General features: G+C 47.8%; 2 protein-coding genes across 4 annotated transcripts in view; both read right to left on the bottom strand.

The window, feature by feature from the left end:
• The window catches only part of EPG5 (ectopic P-granules 5 autophagy tethering factor), a 66,300-nt gene extending 59,943 nt beyond the window's left edge, over positions 1-6,357 (bottom strand). For both annotated transcript variants that reach the window (XM_006261028.4, XM_019496029.2), the window contains exons 1-2: positions 6,256-6,357; positions 2,283-3,230 (exon numbers count right to left, since the gene is read on the bottom strand). In XM_006261028.4, coding sequence (XP_006261090.2) covers positions 2,283-3,230; positions 6,256-6,318 — 1,011 coding nt within the window. In that variant the 5' untranslated portion in view covers positions 6,319-6,357. The remainder of the gene's footprint in view (positions 1-2,282; positions 3,231-6,255) is intronic.
• Positions 6,358-13,272: 6,915 nt separating this feature from the next.
• PSTPIP2 (proline-serine-threonine phosphatase interacting protein 2) overlaps positions 13,273-15,110 on the bottom strand; it is a 62,647-nt gene continuing 60,809 nt past the window's right edge. For both annotated transcript variants that reach the window (XM_019495842.2, XM_014593939.3), the window contains exons 14-15: positions 14,938-14,995; positions 13,273-14,429 (exon numbers count right to left, since the gene is read on the bottom strand). In XM_019495842.2, coding sequence (XP_019351387.1) covers positions 14,946-14,995 — 50 coding nt within the window. In that variant the 3' untranslated portion in view covers positions 13,273-14,429; positions 14,938-14,945. The remainder of the gene's footprint in view (positions 14,430-14,937; positions 14,996-15,110) is intronic.

Here is a 15,110-nt window from a genome sequence, read left to right as displayed (position 1 = left end):
ACAACAAATTTCTATAAAAACCCAGAGCCTCTTTTAAAGCTACAAAACGCACCCAAATACAGTGCTTTGCTACACTTCAGTCCTCGGTATTCACATTAACCTGCCATAGCATAGTTTAAAACTAGCTAAACAGCACTCCGACTTTTTTCAAACTGAAAAAATTGACTGGAGCCTTCCTCTATTACATCCCTAATTCTTTACTAAATTAAAGCATTCTGCCCATGTCATTCTTTCATCCAGCTATGCAGTAAGCCTCAAAGCATGCACCAAGCCAGTCTGATTTAGACCCGTTCACACTACCTGTGGTAATTTGCATTTGCTCATTAGAGCAGAAAATCATTAATTTTAATTGGTATTAACAGGGTATAATTGTTCTGTACATATGCGATACATTTGGGACAGAGTGTATTTTCCTTGAATTAACTTCTTGGTATCAAGAATGCGTGTGTTTCTTTCCCTCGCGTTTGCCTGTAGGCAGCCTTATCTGTACGTAGCAGGATCTGAAAAGAAGCTGTAAACCAACTGGTTCAGCTAACTGTATGATAAGTAATCAGGCTGTGAGGATATTAGGAGTGTAGATGAGGCATGCTGAACATAAATACAAAATGCAGTGTCAGAGCAAACCCAGTATTTACATGTCTACTTACACCAATGGGGCTCAACCTTTTTGCCCCATGGGCTAGATGTGTAGTGTCTAGCCTGATTGTGGGATGGAACTGGCTGGCAGGCTGGAACTGGTGCACAGAGCAAGCATAGCAGGGCCCCGATCTGACTGTGTGGAGGGAAGGGTAGGGGCATGGCCTGGCCCAGATCCAGCTGCCAAGGCAGGGGGACAGTGGGATAGGAATTTGGCAGAGGGAGAAGGATGGCAGTATTAAGTTACCATGGTTTCCCTGCCACCAAATTTTGTAATCTGTGAAGAGCCCTAACTTACACAATATCCCTCTAAGGACCCTGTCACATGAGGCATTTATCACATGTTTCATTTCAATCGTAGTAAGCATTACTGTGTTGTAATAAAAGTTGGTGCATTCTGAGTAGTTGCATAGTAATGCTTACTCTGATCTCAGCCTGCTCTGGACAGGACTGGAGAAAACTGGGCCCAACTGCCCCATCACCCCACCACTGCCCCTAGAACCAGGCATGATAGCTCACAACATATCTGCCCGTGAAGACATACAACCCCTACACCCAGGGCCTATGCCCTCACAGCCACATGCCCTGCCTAACCCCAATACTACAATGGAATCTCAAATCTGCATTATCTCCACTGAGCAATTCAATAGCTGAACATGTTACTTAACAGGCTCTGGAGATGCTCCTCCCATGGACTGTCATAAGTTTGCTATGATATGATCATAACACATCTTACTGCCTGAATGTGCAGACATTGTCACTTTAAAGTACAGTAATCTGTCATAAGGGTAACATGTGGCAAACCTCTAAAAAGAGAATGGCACCTTTACAGTTAGACCCTCCTGGGTTTCTCCTTCTACAACAGGAAGAACTGGAGAGAACTCACAGCCATACAGCTCAATCCATGAGAAAAATAGTGAAGGCTGTTGCATGGAAGAGGCTTGGGCATCCTGGCCAGCACATCATCTGTGCTTGCTCTGGGCAGAATCTGATGGCACAGCAGCATGAGCACCTCTACCACCCCTGCTACAACCTCCACTACTCTTGAATGTCTCCAATTTCTCCTTGCATAGCAAAGGGCCTATACAGTCAAACCTTGCATACCAATGCACAGCTGGAACACCAAGTTATGGGACAGGGCTGTCCCTGGGATATACAGGGAAAATAAAAACCCTCTACCTCCAGTGGCAACTATGGAGCCACAAAGATACTGCAGATCTAGAGTAACAGTCTATGAAAATGGGCATTATCCCTCCCTTCCTCCTATGCTGAAAAACTAGATTGCATTATTTCCCCACAACCTCCAAAGCAACCAAACCAGTTCCAGTGCATATGGAATGAGGGTGACAAAAATTATCAGGATGGGCAGAATTAACGTGGCTACATCCAGGAGTTTTAGCATCATAGGTCACCAACAGGGAATCCTTTGCTAAATTTAAATCAGGGGGTACATAGAATAAATATATCTATGTAATGAACATAACTTAAAACAACTAAGGGTTTATTTTCCTTCATACAGAAGGAGAGACCAGTCAAGGTCACTCTCTCTGTACAAACACACTGAAATATCAAACATCCACATTCAGCAGAGCATACACCTAGGACAACAGCCTTGCTGTATTCAAAAGCAATTTCAGGCACAACACCTGGACAGATTGCTGCTCCTCCTTAAATGTCCATAACCTGCTCTTGGCACTTTGGCAGTCCGATGTCATAGCCTGTAGTCCCGCCTCAGCCAACAGCAGCTGCTTCCTGCAGCGCAAATAGTTCAGAAGCAATTCATGAAACTCGTGTCTCTCCTGGTGAGCAACGCTCTCAAATTCTTCCACGTAAGAATCAACATTCTCCAGCCACGAAAAGGGCTCAAAAATTTTCAGCTGCTCTTTGGTAAATGGCACCAGTTCTGGTTCAGTTAGGATCTCAGGATACAGCCTTTCGCTATGTAACAGTGGTTTAACAGCAATTATGGTTGGTTTTTCATGGGACAATTCAACTGACAGGTCTGGATACAGAGTTTTCAACTTTGAGTGTTGAACACACTCTTTGGCTTCTTTGCAAGGCTGAGACACGGCAGCAGGTAACTCCTCTGAAGGATGGGCAGCAGGTTTTTTAACACCTCGTGCCTTCTCAGTTCGTCCATCCTGAATAATTCCCACCAGCATCTGTGTGCCAGTGGCACTGGATTGAAAAGTGCTGGCTGACAAGACACAGTCTGTAGATTCATTAGCAGCTATTCCCCTGAAGCTCTGGGGTTTGTCCAATTTACTAGTAGCATTTTCCTCAGGGTCCCCCCTGCATTCCTCATGCAAAGGAATGGCTTCAAATTCTTTCCTGTGGGTTGGAGACCCTGGTTTAGCTGTCTGGGATCCTTCCTTTGCCAAGGTTAACGAAGCCAAGGGAACATCAAACACATGATTCACATTCTGTCCATCCTCTGCATCATCACTGAGGCGAATTTCCGTAAACTCTTCAGCATGTTCCACCTGTGCTGCACTACCATGAGAAGACACTTCTTCATGTCTGGCTGGAGCAGGGATGAAGACGTCATCCAAATCCTGTTTCCGGGGCTCTTCACTACACGTTTTCTTTTTTTCCTAGAAATAAATTAACAGGACATGTCAGGCATCTGGCACAAAGGAATGAGTAAGCAAAACATCCAGCATCTGCCCTACACTGCAGGAAGCCTCCAGCCTACACTACCAGGCAAAGTGCCACACTCTTAAATATAAGAAATGCACACTTCAATTAAGAGGTATGCCAACTGTAGTTACCCAGCCACTCTTTTCAATTAATGAGTCCATACTATGGAATTCAACTAAGTTGAGTACATAAGATTTCCACCCGCCATCCCAAAGGTAGCAAATATTACACACAACTTTCAGTGCAAAATTTGTTACAATTTGTGCTCAAGACTAAATAACCTAGTCCCTCCAGTTTTAAATCTCCTACTGGGATTCAATTTTTTATTTAGGGAACAGTTATGTGATGCTAATAACTCACATAATAGGAACATGGAAAACCCTAACTTTCAGTCCCTACTATCCCTGACATCCCTCCTGAGCCTTTAGCACTGCCCTATACCTCAATGGAGAGCACAGTTCCCTGGCATTTTCTCACTCTTTTCTCCCACACACCTGATCTCCAACTGGGGTCTGCAGGCTGAAAAGAAATTTTAAAATATTGATTCAGACTGCGATAAGTTTGTGGCAACAGACTATGTTAAGAATTTATTTTCATACACCTAAATTTGGAGCCGATATCAACCTTGCAGGGTCCATCTAACTAACACCCACTGATTCCGTCAGGCTACCCATACTGCAGCAATCTGACCAGGAATTATCCAACATAAAACGGTCAAAAAGCTGAATAATAATAGACATGCTAGTTTCAAATTAAGGGTTCTCCTTTAAATAACCACTAGCTCTTACTGAATGGAGGGGTTTATGCCTCTGAGGATCCAAACAGCTATGCTGAAGAGTGGTTATGTTACCTCATTGCTGAAACACAAGTATGCAGTGTTCACACCAAACAGGAACAGAAAGTGATACAAGTATCCCTTCCAGAAGCTGAAATCCAGGAAGAAGACTAAATGTGGAGTGTGCAGCTGAGGAAATGCCAGGAAAGTTTGCTGATGCAGTTTATTATGCAATAAAACTCCAGAATCATCATGTGACAGAAGTCACAAAAGGAAGGCCCGAAAAACTCTCAATCCTTGCGGAGCAGCAGGAAGAAAAATGAGGCAACTGCCACAAGGAATCAAGTTTTCAGCACTTATTAACAATTTCACACATTCCTTAGTCAAGCAAAACCACATATCAGCTGCTTGATCAGGCCTCAGATAAAAACGACTTCAGAATCTGGGCCTCAAATGACCTAGTATGTTTGCTTTCCCCAAACCCTTTGACTTGAAGCAGACTCGCAGCTGCTTTGCAAGAACAGAACAGTTTGCTTTTGTGTCCTAGGGGTCCTAAGGATCTGTTTACTTGCAGTCCAACATCCGACACCCTGTACACACCCAGGACAACAAGCTGCCTGCCCATGATACTCACAACTGAAAGCTCCATCGCACAATCTTTGTTCACGTGAACTCCCATTGTCCCGTATTAGTGTATACAGATAGAAAGATAGATAGATATCTCTATCTGTCTAACCATCCATGAGCTATCTATTTATAAAGCCAACTACAACTTCATCCAAGAAAAGGCTAAAGCACCAGGCATCGCACTGAGACACCTCCGGTTGTTTCAAATGGAAACACAGACCACCTTCTTAATGTGCGCTTGTACAGTACATGCTGCAATGGGAGTGGCGTCCCCAGGCACTACTGCAGTAAACAACTATACGTGACAGGGGCAAGGAAAAGACATCAGTAAGTGCAAGAGGGAGCGTAGCTGAGTGAGCTGGTTAGCATTCCTGTTGGATACTTGAGGGTATAAGTTCAATATTAGGTTGATTACTGCTGTGTGAAAGACGGACTTAAAAAGGAGAAAGACAGTGAGTGGTATAAAAGATTATGGAGGGCTGCGCTAAGCATCAGGGGCTGCATGGAAGAAGGCGTAAAGATGGGGATGAAGGGAAGATGCATGTGAAGCAATGAAGCGGAAGGCTGTGGTACACCAAAGCAATCCGAAAGCCGTGAAACGCACGGAAACCACAGAGGAAGATGAAGCAGCTGCTTGGTGGGTATGGGGTAGGGCTGTGTGGACGGCTGCTTGCTTAGCATCACCGCTTATTAAATGACTACTAAGCCAATTCTCACCATCTTATCAAAAAAATATAGATTCACGCTTGCCCAGACTTCATCTCCCCAGCGACACCCAGCAGCTTTGCCACCTCGCTGCGTTTCGTTTCACATTCCCAACCTCGCGGTTGCTCAGCTTTGCCCGTCGTAGCCTTTATAAAAACAGCCGTTCCCAAAACCCTCAGACTCAGCTTCGCGGTTTCACAACCGAGCCGCGTATTTCCGCTCGGGGTTGAAGGCCCTCGCGCCCTGCCCCTCGACCACCCCCGCGGCTCGGCCGGGCCGCGACCACAGCTGGCCCCGACACGAGACAGCCCCAGCTTACGCCTGCGATAGCCCGGGCTGAACACGGCCAGCGAAGGGTGCTACAAAGCAACACGTACAACGCTCCTGGTTAAAGGCGAAGCACCCCCGTGTCCCCTGCAAACTGGATTGTGCGTCTGACTTTACACCTCGCACCCGCTTACCCAGGGCGCGGGTGTCAATACGGATCCCCAGCAGCGCTGTCAGTGCACGAGGAGGCTCCTAACGACCTCCGCTGGCATCCTGTTGGTCAGGTCGTCGCCGCAATGAGCTCAGGATCTAATTGATAGCATCCGGATTGCAAAAAGCCCTACGGCTTACGCACCGGGCGCAGGAGAGACGATCTTAGCAAAAGGGAGGGCTGGGGGTTAGACCACAACCGCCCCGTCCCGCAACATCACTCCCCAACGGCCACACGGGCCCGAGCTGCCTTTCGCCCAAGTGCCCGTCCTCTGGGGGCTGTGAACAACCCCCCGGGTAGGGCGCTGTTAGAGAACAGCCATGTCTGTGTGGCTTTGGGAAACGCCAGGGCCTGGCCCCGTCCGCCCACCAGTCCCCGCCCGGCAGCCACGCACCTTGGCCTTGCTGCGGCCGGGCTTGGCGCGAGCCCGACGGGCGGGCCGCACGGCCTCCGCCATCCCCTCCGCTCCGCTCCGACCCAGCCGGATGCGCACGGCGCGCAGAGCCTCTGCGCCAATCAGCGCCCGGCTCTACGGAGGGCGAGGAGGGACATGTGGGGGCGGCGGCAGGGAGCGAACAGCGCCCCCTGCGGCGGGAGGGGGGAGCGCGGGGCGCCGTCTGCGCACGTCCCAGTGCACACCTGTGCATACACACCTGCACATAAACATACCCCCCTGCACACCTTCATGCGTGCGCACACCCACCCACATACCCCTCTACACACACATATACACACCTACGCTTCACATGTGCGCGCACACACACACGCAACGCAGCCTGCACCCACCCCGGCACACCTTTGCGTGTGTGCGCACACATATAAACCTACACCTGCACACATCCACACACACACCCCTGGATACACGCACACAGCCTGCACACCTTTGTACATGCACACACCCACACCCCTACACACACACACGCATGGCCTGCACACACCCCTGCACACCTTCATGCATGTGCACACCGACATCTCTACACCCGCACATACACACCTCCCTGTATACACACACCCCTGCACCCACACCAACACATACAGCCTGCATGCACCCCTGCACACCTCCACACATGCGCGCACACACCACTGCACCCGCAATCACCCACACACCCCTGTACGCACAAACACACACCTGCACCTACCTACTCACTCTTGCACACATACACACACCCCTGCACACACATGGCCTGCACACCTTCACACATACACACCTCTACACCCCCCCCACTCACCCCTGCACACGCACACACACGGACGGGCGGATCCAGCGGGGGGGCAGTGGCAGCGATCCCACCTGGGGGCTTGTTTCCGAGTCCCTGAAGCAGGTAAGACCCCCCCCCCCCCCCCCATTCACCTCTGTGCTCAGAGGCAGGTCCCCTTCCCCTCCATCCCCTACCTGTGCTGCTGCTGCAGCTGCTCTCCCCCCTGTCCCCACCAGAGAAGCCTCCAAGCCCCTGCTGCCTGCTCCAGCCAGGGCTGGGCTCTGCTGGGAGCATCGGAGGGGATGGGCAGGGGGGTTGCCCCTTCCCATCCTACACCTGGGTGCCAGGGAGGGTGGGGGAAGGGAAGGCCCCCTGCCCATTGCAGCTGCTGGCCCTGTCCCAGCTGAGCCCAGCTCCCTCCGCACAAGGGGCTTGAAAACTTCCCTGGCCTGGGGCAGCGAGGAAAGCAGCAGCCACAGATGGGAGAAGGGGAGGGCGATTCATACCTGTTGGGAGACTTTAAAAACATCTGCAGAGGCTCTAGCTAGCATCGTGGTCTTCCCTCACCAGTGGGTGAAGAGGGAGGAGGCTGGGAGCAGGACGCAGCCACTGGTGCAGTGAGGGTGGCTGCTCCCACACCTCCCCTGTGCCAAAGTCTGCATCTGCCCCTGCACACACACAGCCCGCACCCCACAGGCTTTCTGGGGGGGGGGTATTAAAAATTGGTCATTCTAATAAGAGGTGGAAAACAGCCAGTGGAACATGTTCAATTGACATTTTATTCATTCTCCAGGAAGAAATGAAGGTCCAGCAGGAACCAGCTTTGCTAGCATTACACAGACAATAGCAATGTGCAGCCCAGAGACAAAGCAGCCCGAGTTGTGAATTGGTTGTGACACCCAACAACTGACCCGTGAGAGACAGCACATGGGTAACAGGGACACAGGCCAACTCAGCCGGTTCCTACACACAGCAGTCAGTTCTGTGCAGGTATAAGGAGCTCTGCAAACCGTTTGGTTTAGCCCCAATGGCACTCGTATGGCTCCATGGTTACAATATTATTGGTCAGTATTGATTTTCATCCAGGTGCTCTGTCAGCATTGGATCTAGCTGCGCTGGTTGAATGGGATCCAGCCGGCAGCTGAAAGGATGTCAGTGTACATGGCTGCAACAAGGCCTATTGCACCAGGCCTAAAAATCCTAGCCCAGCAGGCAGTGGGTATAATGAAGACCATGGATGACTTGGATGACTGTCTATTCTTAGCGTGCCCTGGATCAAACAGGACCTTCCCACTATATTAAAGCAAAATTTGTCAAATATCCAGTACATATGCAAAGTGTAGCTTTAATTAGCTTTAGTGAGAATTACACTAACAGAAAAGAGGGGAGGGGGCAGATTCTTTCTCTTTCTCCTTCAACTGCCTTGTTACAAGAGCAGACAAGGTTCTTTGGGTGAATCTGATATCTTTTATTAGACCAACTTAAATAGTTGGAAAACAATTATTAAGCAAGCTTTCGGGTTCAAAAACCCTTCGTCAGGCTAAGGAGGTGTCAGCAGTTGGTGCGTGCTCCTCATTCCATCCAGGAAGAGCACACACCAACTGCTCTGTTTCTGGTGCAACAACTTAGTTAACCAAAAACTCTTGCCAGTGACTAAGATTTTCTTCCTGAGTCACACTGCGGTCACTTACCTGACATGAAGGTCTCTGCTATATTCTGCATTAGTCACAGTGGTAGAAATTATAGTGATGTCAATTAGAGTTGATGGGAAGAAAATAAGGAATACACCCTTGCAATTTTCAGTGCAGACCAGAATGAGCTGCGCTGCTGTTTTCCAAAAGAGCTTACAATCTTCTTTTGTTTGATTACCCAATTGATATGTGTGTTTCCAGCACAGAGCCAAAGAATCTTTGCATTGCAAGGACAGTATAATATTCAGAAAAGGTTTCGGGGGGGGGGGGGGGGGTTTGTTTGTTTTATTAAAAGGATTGCTTCCTCTATAAGCCTGTAAGAATGTCAGGCTTTGGGCGCGCACACACTGAATGAGAGGTTGTTCTGGTGATGTAATACTCAGTATTCTCAAGTGAGGGGGAAGAAATCACAGTGGAGCTGCTCAATGATGAAGTTTTGCAGATCCAGACCGAAATCTCCTATCTATAGCTAATCAAGTTTCACTTGAGCCTGATTATACTAAATCTCTAAATAAATACAGTTCAAGTTTAAATTTTGCAGGTACTACTAGCACTGCCCAGCCTTGTCATTTTTAGTTTGAAATGACCCATATTCCCCAGTTTTGTCACAAAATGAAGATAAAGTCTTTACACATATGCCAACCTGACTAGAAGAATTTAGATATCAGACCCATCATTGGGGGAGTCTCAGCTTCTTGCTTTCAAAGGTTTTCTTAAACATCTTGCAAGATACAATTCAAAGAGTGTGGATTTGGGCAGGGGTGTAGGAAAAGAGGAATAACAGCTTGATTGCCTTTGGGTAAAAGTAAGTAAGGCAAATATTTGATGATTTGTACTTTACAGTTTCTAGCGGCTTTCAGTACCAGATTGTTTACATCAGAGTGTAAATGGAGTGAAGGACTGTGCAGCCAACACTCAACAAACTTGAAGCAAAGGGATTAAATTGACTTTGAGTCTCCAAGAGTGGGAACACATATATTCCTGGGGACAACCAGCAACAACACAATGTGTGCTGCTGCTACTTGTCCCCGGGGAGCACCCGTGCCACGCATGCTCTGGCACGCAGCATGTTGCCCCGGGTTGAGTAGGGGAGACTGAGGCCAGCAGCTGTGTTGGCCCCAGCAGCCTTACATGGGAGTCCTGGAGGCCTCTAGGAGCTGCAGCCAAGGCAATCCAGCAGCAGGGAGCCCGGCCGACAGCTGGAGTGTGGCTCTGGCCAGCCAGGCTCCGGTTTTGGACAGTACACGCTACCGCCACCCCGCTTTTTTTAGGTGTGGGGTTTTTTTGACCTCAGGATCTCGGGACGTCAACCTCCCCTTTTCCCCCAGCTGCTGCAAATTAGCACAGGGATCGCCTGCACGTGCAGCATGCAGTGCTGCAGGCAGGTCTGCAGTGCCACATACTGTACATCCACACTCATCTGGCTGTACCCAAAAGGTCCTTTTGAAAAACACATTAACAAACCCTGCTGCATTTGTTGCAGAAATAGAACAACAAATAGTAGTAACTACCGGATATTTTCAGGACCAAATAGACCATCAAACCCTTTGGACAAACAAAGCTGAGGTGCATTTAATCCCTCCATCTTTCAAAAAGGGTTTGAGGGTCCTGCTGTATGGCCTCCATTAAAATCTTACTTCTTACTATTAACAGCCAGAGTACCATGTTGAACATCCTTGTGGAGGTGAAAAGCTTTTTGGAGACAAGCAGCTAACTCAGGGGGTGTCACCATGTGGAACAATTCCAGAGGAGCTCCACGTGTGGACATCCCTATTCCAAAACAAGAACACCCTGCTCTGCTTTAGCTTAATCCAAAGGGCTTGCCTGGACAGAGATCTAGTATACAATAGTAATTCTGAGCTAATTGTTCATCCAGACACTTGGGGAACTCGGGTGGAGTGACTATGACACTTTGAATTCAGTCTTATTCTTTAATCACTTCCTCATATAGACAAGCCGAAGCAAAAATCAGTGTTCAGATGAAGTTACTTAGTGTTAGCTATTGCTGTTTAACTTCATATCCTACCTTTATACAAACTAAGTTTCAAGTATAAACGAGCCTGGAAACCATCTATTGACCTCAGGTGGCCTAGAAACTCCAGCAAAAAGGAACTTCTTCAGAACATAGATGCTTATACAAGAGATCTGACCTTACTCCGGTGACACCTCCATAATCCTGAAGATAATGCTTTACATTTAAAACAGGGTTGAAGTCTCTTTCTATACCTATCAGATTGGAGTTACTTTCAGTCAGTTTTCAGCAGAGTAGATCCAAAATGCTACTGTTTAAAAATATACATTCATTCTATATATCAGTAGGTGTGTTATATTAAGATATACTGTATTGTTCTGATTTTAGGTCTACCTTTTTCAATCATAGAAGTTGGGTCGGAAGGGACCTTGTAGATCTTCAAGTCTGACCCCCTGCCTGGGCAGGAGGAAAACTGGGCTCAAATGACCCCAGCCGCGTAGGCATCGAGCCGCTTCTTAAAGACCCCCAGGGTAGGAGCCAGCACCACTTCCCTTGGAAGTTGGTTCCAGATCCTAGCCGCCCTGACTGTGAAGTAGTTCTTATGGATGTCTAATCTGAACCTACTCTCCAACAACTTGTGGCCATTATTCCTGCAATAACCCCTGCTAGCTCCCTCAACACCCTGGGGTGGAGAGCATCTGGACATGCTGATTTGAACATGTCCAGCCCCTCCAGAAGCACTCTAACCCGGTCCTCCTCAACCTTAGGTCTGGAGGCGTTCCCCTCGAATCCGTCTTGAATCCCAGTGGGGGAGTCCCGGTTCCTGCACAAGAAAACGGAGGTGAAGAATTTGTTAAAGAGGTCTGCCTTCTCCTCTGGCGCAACCACCAGATTGCCCAGAGTATCTTGCAGGGGCCTCGCATTTCCCAGCGCCTTCTTCATCCTCCCTATATATTTGAAAAAGGACTTAATTATTACCTTTGATCTTGGATGCTAGTCCTAGCTCTATGTCTGCCTTAGCTTTCCTAACAGCCCCCCTACAGGCCTGAGCAGTGGAGGTATACTCCTCTTTGGAGATAGCACCCCCCTTCCACCGGGTGCATGCCGCCTTTTTGGCAACCAGGCATTCCCGGACGTCCTTGGTGAGCCAGGGAGGCTTTTGGGCACTCTTGCCCCCGTTGCTTCTTGTTGGGATCGTCACCCCTTGGGCCCTGAGTATCGTCTCCTTAAGGAACAACCACTCATCTTGAGCACTGAGTTCCCCTGCCCTCAAGAATCGCAGCGCCTCTCCCACCAATCTCAACTCATTGAAGTTGGCCCTCTTGAAGTCTAGGGCTACCGCTTTGCTGCAGGCCCTTGACACCCTGTGCTGGTTGATGAATTCCAGCAAGTGATGATTGCTATCACCCAGGTAGTCGAGGCCTGGAGACCCCTTACCAGATCATCGCCTTCTTAATCCAAAAGAACCATTAAAAAAAAAAAAGTTGTGTTCAACATATATGGAAGATTGACCTATAACCAAAAACATATACTATGCAGGGGTACGAGCCCCCTCCCCACCCCCTCCCCCATCGTACTTGCAGTATTTTTGTGCATGTAGAAAAACTAAGAATTTTTTTCCATGTAAATCTTACGTTCATGACGTTAGTCAATTTAACCCATCAGGTACTTTTCTTGGCTATCCGATTACCCTGTGGGTCTTGGTAGTGTTATAGTGGTGCTGTAGTTGTGATGGTCCAGAAAGTATGCAAGAGGCAAAGATTTCTTAAGGTGATATCTTTTGTTGGCCCATCAGCATAGCTGGGATAGTTAGACAAGTTTCAAATATAAGACATTCTTCATCAGGTCTAAGCAGTAGAAGTCATCACAGCATAGTAAAAAACAGTTTCCCTCTTCTGAGGGGGGCGGAAAATAGGGTAATAGTAATTCAAGGTCTTTATCTGTAGTTATCATCTTTGCAGGGGGAAAAAGTTGTTTTTCCTAAAGCTGAACCAGAAAATGCTGGGTCAACTTATAATCAGAACAGTATGGTACACAGCGCTTGCCATTGGCGACTAGACCCAAGAGTCAGTGGAAAGCAGAAGTCCATATTCCATCAAACTCAAGGTAAGTGCTGAGGTGCAATGGGAGGTTGGTGTGGGAGACGTGGCACAGCATGGAGGATTGCCCGCGATGATCGTCTCACATCAGAGCCCCGAACAAGGGAGGGGTCCACCTTAGCACCTCATTGTTCCAATGAACAGCACTGTAAGGTATTATCAGAGAGAGCTCTTGTGGGAGCATCAGCAGAAATATCAAGAGGACAAGACGTGGATGAGAAGAGGGCTATCAGATGAGGATTGCAAAGGCAGAATTGGGAGGGCTCAGATCAGGAGAAAAGATGCACTGGAAGACTGTCAGCTTCTCTGCTTACATTGAGCCGGCTCTAATCAGTGTGTACAGACCTTTGCACATGAACATGTCATAGGATTATAGACTACAGGGGTGGAAGAGCCCTTATAAATCCACCCGTATGACCCAAACAAAGTACATTCCAAAACACACAGGTCTCAAATCTGAAGTTTTAATATAGATATTTTAAAACTAAAGCTACAATCAATTTCTTCTTTAAAATTATACAGGGATATTTAAGAGTCTTTTTTAAATACAATATTTTTCTCTATGAACCCACTTTGGACAGTGCGTCAAAATGTAGCAGGACAGAATGAGTTGTACTGAATGCTTTGGACTCTCTTCCATGCAAAGAAACAAAGCAAAGCCCCAGAAGGTTGTGATTTCAGGTGCATGCAGAATCATGTAGGTGTACACAAAGAACACAAGCAGTCTGATGTGGAATCCACCTTGCTGCTTTAAGATAAGAAATCAGCACATACACACGCTCACTAAGAGCTGGGCAGAAGCACGCACACTTTAGTGTTTGTGTACCTGAATCAAAGTAGTATCAGATCTCCCCAATGAAGATGGACATCAACTGTGAGAAATTCAGATCAGGACATGAGTTTTAGGGCTCCAGATCATCTCTAGAAGCCAGCTGAGTTCCTAACAGGGTCCAGATCCCAAATCACTGATGCCAAACAGGAATTCTGCCATGGACTTCGACGGGAAAAGGAGCAGGCTCCCAAAGGGCTGCTGGGAGGAGTGTTCAGGAAGTGGAAACAGGAATGAGCTCTCCCACAATTCAGCTCAGAACTTGCCCTTGGTGAAAATCCAGCCTCAGATCTTACTTCCACCTCTGGGCTACGAACAATTTCACTCTGCCCAAAGCACTGCACGCAGTTCCCACTGCAGCGCTGGTGTGGCACGTGCGAGTTCTCAACCCCAAAGACATAAGAGATTTTTTTTAATGTATTTTTCCAGATGCCTGTAGATCTTTCCACATCAAGAAGGTATCACCAACCCCCAGAGCAGCACGTGGATGATGCCATTGTACCCGTGGCTTCTGCTCAAGGATTCTTTTTGCTTGCTTGTTTCCGACCACGAACAAGAGACGTCAGTCCTTGGAGCTTGTGGATGTGAAAGAGGAGAGACTTCAGGCTGCCTGGGGTCTTTCATCCAAAATGTATAAAATAGGGACCGCAGGACTCTTTAAAATATTTTTAGAAGGACAGACAGTTCAGGTCTGCATCACTGCGTCCAACATACAAAATGCAAGTGGATACGCTGCCTCTGACAAGCTTCTCATGCTCAGAGACGCTGCTGCGAGACCCTAAAAGAGCAGAGGGACCAAAGTCAATGAAAGAAACTTCAAGCAGAATCAGACATAATGGATGGCTGAGGGGAAGGGAATGGGAAAAGCAACTTGTTAGACCGCTTACCTCACCTGGCCACCAGTGCAGAGCTGTTCACTCATTGCTTAACACACCCTTTAGAGACCCAAACGACAGGGTTTCCAGCTTCCCCGGGGCCACTATTCTGCAGTCTTACCATCTAACCCAGGGGTGGGCAATTATTTTGGGTGGAGAGCTGCTTACTGGGTTTTGGCAAGCCATCAAGGGCCGCATGACAGGTAGCCAGAGGCAGATAAATATCAATTTTCTAAATTTTTTAGGGACCCCGCGGGGCAGATAGAATGGCCTGGGAGGCTGCATCCAGCCCATGGGCCGCATTTTGCCCATCCCTGATCTAACCACTGGGAAGCTTCCTTCGATATCCCAACTCTCCTCATTCTAAAATAGTCTCACCTTAGTAATTCATTCAAGTACTAAAATACTTACAAACAATGCTAGTGGTGTACTAAACTGTAGCCATCAACTGTAGCATAATCGGGATCACCTGTGAGAGAAGGAGCTAGTTATATTTGTACTCTGCAATAGTGGTTGTCATGAGATTTCAAAGCCAAAAGGAGGTGAGTACCTTTCTCCACATCTTACAGATAAGGAAGCTGGGA

This window comes from Alligator mississippiensis, chromosome 3 (genome assembly GCF_030867095.1).
Source record: "Alligator mississippiensis isolate rAllMis1 chromosome 3, rAllMis1, whole genome shotgun sequence".
NCBI lineage: Eukaryota > Metazoa > Chordata > Crocodylia > Alligatoridae > Alligator > Alligator mississippiensis.
This window is presented reverse-complemented; position numbering and strand designations above follow the sequence as displayed.